The sequence below is a fragment of the Branchiostoma belcheri genome, unplaced genomic scaffold (genome assembly GCF_001625305.1).
Source record: "Branchiostoma belcheri isolate BF01 breed outbred unplaced genomic scaffold, Haploidv18h27 scaffold204, whole genome shotgun sequence".
In the NCBI taxonomy this organism is placed as follows: Eukaryota; Metazoa; Chordata; class Leptocardii; order Amphioxiformes; family Branchiostomatidae; genus Branchiostoma; species Branchiostoma belcheri.
In genome coordinates, this window is record NW_017803536.1 from 31,982 (window position 1) to 38,878 (window position 6,897).

Here is a 6,897-nt window from a genome sequence, read left to right on the forward strand (position 1 = left end):
TCAACCTTCAAAACAAAATATTAAAATCAACTGAATCAAAAGAGCCCTTTATGTTGATGTTCCAGTTTTTTTTATATAAATCCAAAAACCATCTTTACAGTGCATGATCCCTATGCCATAAAAAAAGTCACTTGCTTAAAAACAAAAACCATCTTCTTTATGTCAATCAAGCTTTCTTTAAAAATGGCCGGGTAAGCATTGTCACTTTGACTTTAATGTGATACATTTGTGAAAGAATCCAAGCATAATGCACCGACACTGAGCATTGTTAGAGTCTAGCACCATTAGCGCCCCCTTGCTTGTGTTTACAGCACTGCATTGTTGTAAAAAATAGAAAATAAAAGTCTGTACAGTTTAACTTGAGGATCAGTGAGACCGGTACACCATGCAAGGACAACACAGATCAAATCAGAAGAGTTGCCGATTTGAATCTTATAGGTTCACAATTTAGAAAACCTTGTGCTCTTTGGTCTACATCACTCATTTTACCTGCTAAGCCTCTTCCACTACGAGTCTAGAACTAAACACGACCCAAAACGCAGCCATCTTTTTCGCTCATGTGACCAGCACAAGTAGGTTTTGCCTCAATAGATTGTTTTGTGGCTTATGACAAACGTCTGACACAAAATTCCTAACAAAACTGCCTGCCCTCACCCTTCTTTCTCAATTTAGACAAAAGAACTTTTGAAACTGTGAAACATATTAGTTGGACTTCTTGTCATTGCATTTTGCTGTTCACCAATCATACAGAACTGAAGTAAGTCCACATATAGAAAAAGGAAAAACAATGATTCAACTTCCAACATTTTTGCTGTGAAGAAATACTTGACAAATGAACCTTTCGTTAGAATTTACAGGGGGAAAAAGTAGAGTTTTCTTTGTACAGAAGAGGGAAGGTTGGACATTTAACATTTGAACTGGAACAATGTCATATTTACAATAGATCTCTCATAGAACTTGCAATATACATCCATACGCATGGAAAAATCAGTGGACCTTTCCCCATGATAGCTGTAAACTAGTCCTGAACACCCCTACATCTCAGTGTACCTGACCAATATCAGCTGGAAATCAACCAAAGTGGACTGTTCCACTCCAAATATTGGGGTGTCCAGCATTACTTGTAAGGGGACTACATTGTAAACTTAGTCCAACCATCAGTTAACGTCATCAACTTTCTGTCAAATCACCACGCTGGATACAAACAGAACAGTATCCATTTTTAACACAAAAGTTCTGTGATTGGACGTCGCTTTTACAAGTCCTCGGAGTCACTACTGGAGATGTGGGGACTAGGGCTGGGGCTGGGGCTGGGGCTGACACTGGGGCTGGAATTCTCCTCCTTCTGCCTGGAGGATCGCCGAATCTGGTGCCTGGAGAGAGAGGAAACAGTTTTTAGACATAAAGTATCTGAAATAGAGCATAATAAACTAGAAAGGTTACAGGAGTCTAAATCCCTCCTACTATAAAATTGCAACATGATGTAACCCAACACCAGTTACCATGGTGACAGACGTCATGTGACCTTTGGTGTTTGGAAAGGAAGAGGAAACAGAGCAAAAACAATATCTCATACCTGGCTTCGCGGCACCTCTGGCAGATGAATATTTCCGGGACGTTGGACTTTCTTATCTTCGCACATGACAAGTGGATCCAGATGGTGCATTCCGTACACTCGATCATTGGACGTCCCGCAAACGGCTTCTGACAGAAGCACGTCACCAGGTTCCAGTCATCGTCTGAGGAAAAGTAACAAAAAAAATCACTTTACAACATCAGAATATCTGTGAACTGATAATAGATAAAGGTAGTCCCAAAGCCTGTATAAAGGTATTGGAAGGCAGAGCCCAACCCTCTCTTTCCACTGCATTTTACATTTCCGAACTGAAGTACCCATTTTAAACCTGGGTGGAGTAAGGAAAATTGTGCAAAGTGCCTTTCCCAAGGGCAAAAGATCGGTGACATTGCAGGATTCGAACCCAAGACCTCTTGGTTCTTTGCCAAACATCCTGCTGTTATGCCATACGACCACACCAACAACTGAAAGCATCAACTGACAAAGTGGAACAATTATACTAGTATCACATAGGTTAGGAGTGCGTATACATACCAGACTCGATAACTTCGTTGGAGATCCTTTTTCTCCTCTTGGCTGTTTTGTGTTCAGCGGGGTCAGGACGTTCGAACAGCGAATCATCTGTCACAACACCTAGAACAACAAACAGGAAACTCGTCAGACCATTCAAATATCATTGTTTTAATTGGAAATCTGTAATCTTCATGATTACTTTGCCACCACGACAGGTCTAGGTAGGTAGGTTTTCCCAAATATGCAAATAGGGCAAAAATATTCACCAAATTTCATTTTAACCGTCCCAAATATGCAAATGTTAAATCAAACATTTGCATATGCTAATTTTCAACCACAACTCACCTGTCTCTAAGGACTGTTGGCTTAAGATCTGCTTTCTCCTCTTCTTCTTCTCCTTCTTGATCTTCTTGTCGGAGCTGCTCAGGCCCTTGGTCTTGCTGACGGACCTGGCGGGCGCGGGAAAGCCGTGCGCGGGTGACGTGAAGGAATGGGAGGAGCTGGAGCTGCCCTCCAGGTCCTGTACCTCACTGGTGGTGCTCTCCGTGGTGTCGCTGCCCGCAGAGCTGCCTGTGCTGTTGTGGGGACTACTTCTCATCTTCTGTAGGCAACGGGACAACAAAACAGTCAAATCAAGAAACAAACTTGCACAAATTGCAAAGCAAATACATAATGTTTACCTTCACATATGGTCTGCCCTGTTAATTCTTACTCAAACACATTCATATACTAGTTTTGCTGTTAAAATAAGCTTAGTTTAATGACATTTCCATTATACGCTGATACACAATAAGATGCCAAATTGGGCAAAATGTATGTTAAAATCCATCAAATGATGCTGGCTAGAATAGTGGTCAAACATATGACTGGTTGACCAAGTTACACTAACACCAAGTTTAAAGTCAATAACTTCATAATATTATCTGACCAGGTATCTTTATCCAAATGGTATACAATATAGAAATATTGTAAACAGACCACCAAAACACAAATGTTTCCAAAACTGGGCAACCCCATTCATACAAACAAACTTCAGTGGTTACATCCGCATACATCGGGGTACCCAACGCAACTTTCTGGTTTTCAAAACAAAGGAAACAGAAACTGACAAAAATGCCGCAGGTTTCCGTACCTGTAGTTGTGCTTCGTACGCCAGCACGAACGCGCAGAACGTCCCAAAGTTGTCGATCGTTTTCCGCTTCCTCGCTATTGGTGGAATCAGCTGCATATATGAAAAGGAAAAAAAACATGTAAGCATCATGAAAATAATGTTAACTTTTTAATTTGTTCCTAAGTTCTTGCCAAGTATTTTAATTATTGGTATTAATGTATTGCAGTTGGTACCCAAGGCATGTAACAGAGGGGGTGCAAGCAGGCGTTGGAACAGCCATAAAGGCCCCATGGGATGTGCCTCATCAGGGCCCGGAATCTGCATATCAGATTAGCGGGCCCCTGCTCCTGAATACTTACTGACACCCTTCAGAAACTCATTAATATTCATGAGCTGACCCCAGCCAGTCAGCAAGAGGTCAGAGGTTGCCGGAGTAAGAATGCCCTGTGTGTCCATGCTAAGCAAGCTGTCTGCGACAGAAGTACAAAACAGCCCAAACTTAATGCATCTCCTTGCACAAGGAACGTCAAGGGACCAGTCACGGCCGATGGGAAACCGTATTTCAGGCATCGCCCTATTCGTCTTTTGTTGGCCCGGGGGACTGACTAATTACAGCTAACGCCACGAAACGTGATCTGCGCTTGGGCAGAACACAATAGGTCGGCTCAAGGCTTGTTGTTCCAACCGGGGAGGGACAAGTGTGCGGAATATTGCTTGTTTTCAAAGGGGGTACCTGAGTCGTCCTTACAAAACAAGCTCAAAGGTAACGTATGCCGTGCAGTCCCGCCTATTTAGAGTGTAAATAATGCAGTAGCACGATTTCCTGTCTGAATTTTCCACCCTTTGTCATCAAAAGTATGTCGTGGATACAAGTTCTGCAGCATTAAAACATTTCTTATCCCTCTAGTCTTTGTGTTCACTTGTAATTGTATGAGAGAATTATCTTCATGTATTGCCTGCCGGCAATAAGCACGAAATCATTTTTGAATGAATAGCGATCTGGGCAGGGTTTTATCATGCAAATGAGGGAAATATTAGGTGATTTCGGGGTGTGCGTCATCTGTCACTGAAGCTAGGAGCGTGGGAAATGTACATCGCTACCCCTCAAGGCCATTCCAAAACCATCACTTCTGTTCAATTCAATTAAACTAAATGGAGCAGATTTCATCTGCAATACACTTCCTTTAAAAGACAATTCTATGTAGACTAAATGCTTTGGTCTAAATTTCTGTTACACTTCGTTCGAGTATACTTTTCTTAATATTTTAAATATTTATAATACAAATATTTTTCTAGCTCACAACGCACAGATCGTGTCAAACCAACTGAAAAATTTAAGATAATAATTTCTTTAGTCACTAAATTGAAGTCCAAAATTTATCAATTATCACTTATGAGATTGAGCTTTATGAAGTTAATGTTATTTTGCTGACAGCAATAATTTTTACACTGACAGTATATGTGTATTTGCCAACAAAAACAGAATTAATATTTACGGGTAGACTATCTTAGTGCAAGTAACCAAAACATGGCGACATTTGTTTCTTGAAAAGCAGAAGTTTGATAATCAGTAACAGATGTGAACAGATTATGCAGTTCTAAGAACTAAAGCGTAGCCAATCTTGAAGTTTTCAATTATAACCCCACGAGCTGTTGCACAGAATGCATTCGTATGCAAAACTTCAGTTCATTTTCAAATACTAGTACACTGGAATGGGTTAAAATAATACCATAGATCTACCTAACCCCCCCCCCCCACCACACACACCCTGTTCCTGAGTACACAAACTGAACTGTCAATCATTTTAAATGGGAGGGATTAGGCCTGAGTCAACACTATGTGACAGTTGGGGATTTACCTAATGTTTTAACTGGGAAAAAAAGGAGTTTGAACACTTCCAACTTCTTTAGCAAGTTTTTCTCCAAACAGAACATATAGAGGGGAAGAACAAAGAATCACAAAACTTTATATTTGATGAGTTCTTGTTAAAAATTACCAAGGACCAGTAATGTATAACCGGTAATGTATAGTGTATCAACTTGTACCTGTATGTTCCATCTACTAGTATATATGCAAACTGGCTTGGCATAAAAAATACCAGTATACTGTAATAACAGATTAGAGGAATGCCTGTCCTGTAGTAGAGGACAGGCATTCCTCTTACTGACAGACTGCATAGATCTGAAGTCGCTACATGCACAAATATGATTAAAATCTCCACAGTGCTAGTGCTAACAGAAGAGGCTTAAAGTCCATTTAAAATCAACTTGTATAACAATACAGTCTCCTGTCTTTTAAGTAGCCCCCCCCCCCCACACACAGTAGAAATGACTGCCAAAAAAGACAAGTTTTGGTAAGCAAGTGTGGAAGACAACAACTCCTTAAATTACAATTTGCAGCTATGTGTCAGGTTGTATTCATCACATCTGCATTGCTTTTAGTGCAAATGAACATCCTCTATATGCAACACTCGAGGGCAAACTAGGGTACATAAATGTACTGAACTGCAGCCACACAGTGAATCAAAATCATTCGATATCCCTTCATTGCAAAATCACAAATAAGAATGCAAATCCTACAAAATATACAGGAATGTAAAAATTCTGACAGTAAATTTTTCACAATTGACAGTTCAAATACTAACAGTCAGTAACACATGTACACAATCTTGTTGTTCTGTTTACCAATGGATTATTAGCAGAATACTACTAGTAAAACCCCCAGGAACAAACTCTTACAAAAAGTATCAATTTTGCAAAGCAAAAAACTTTGAAAGGAAATAGTATAATCTTGAATCATTCTCCCTAGTATATGTCTGATATCACTGACCAAGATAGTTCAGTTAACCTATTTTCCGGACACTGCTCATCCAGTGACCTTGGGTTGATTGGAAAACCACTTTTCTACAATCGGCACCTCGTAAATACTTGATGCTAGGTACGTCCATTAATGACCAACCCAGTTTCAATGTGTGAATGAATAGTCACTGAAAACTGGCTGTCTTGGGGAATGAATAGTCGCTAAAAACCGCCTCGTCTTGGTAATTGGGTTGTCAACGACAACCGTTTGAACAACAATTCTGGCAAAAGGTTGTCTTGAACAACTGTCAGTTATTGTTACCCAGATGAGAGAAAGGAGAGGGGCGTTTTGTACCTGGTGAGTTGGGTAATTCTACTGTTGTCTGCACTCATAACAGAGCACCGACAATTGTCATGTAAAGTTTGTTTGTTCCCACAAGAATTTCTCCCCTTCCAATGAAAATTGACTTGAAATATATTTGGAAAATTGTTGTCCAATAATTTCTCTGATCAATGAGGACTACATTTGGTTGTAATTTCATTTCTTGTATCTGCAATGATATTGATCATTTTCCTTTAGTCATAAAAGGTCTAATCTAATACAACAGTGTACGATAAGGGTTGTAGGAAGTAGAGGTCTATACCTTGTGTAAGATAACTACAAAGTTGTCAAATCGAGCAATGTTCAAGCAGCTTGGCACAATTTTAAGACAAAAACACATTACCAATGACGTCAATGCCATTATTGATAAAGCAGAACAATACATTTGCCTTTCGTCAGAGTGATTATGTTGTGAAATGAACCTGAAATTATAAGAGCATCAAATACAAACATTCTACACAGCTGTATATAATACATCGAAATCCCTAGAACCCAAGACAATGCATGTGACCAAAA

At 39.8% G+C, this 6,897-nt stretch overlaps 1 protein-coding gene across 1 annotated transcript in view; it reads right to left on the reverse strand.

The window, feature by feature from the left end:
- Window positions 1-663: 663 nt before the first annotated feature.
- The window catches only part of LOC109469476 (PHD finger protein 13-like), a 12,071-nt gene continuing 5,837 nt past the window's right edge, over window positions 664-6,897 (reverse strand). The window contains 5 exon segments of the mRNA XM_019767991.1: window positions 664-1,373; window positions 1,577-1,739; window positions 2,111-2,209; window positions 2,435-2,690; window positions 3,222-3,295. Coding sequence (XP_019623550.1) covers window positions 1,256-1,373; window positions 1,577-1,739; window positions 2,111-2,209; window positions 2,435-2,690; window positions 3,222-3,295 — 710 coding nt within the window. The 3' untranslated portion in view covers window positions 664-1,255.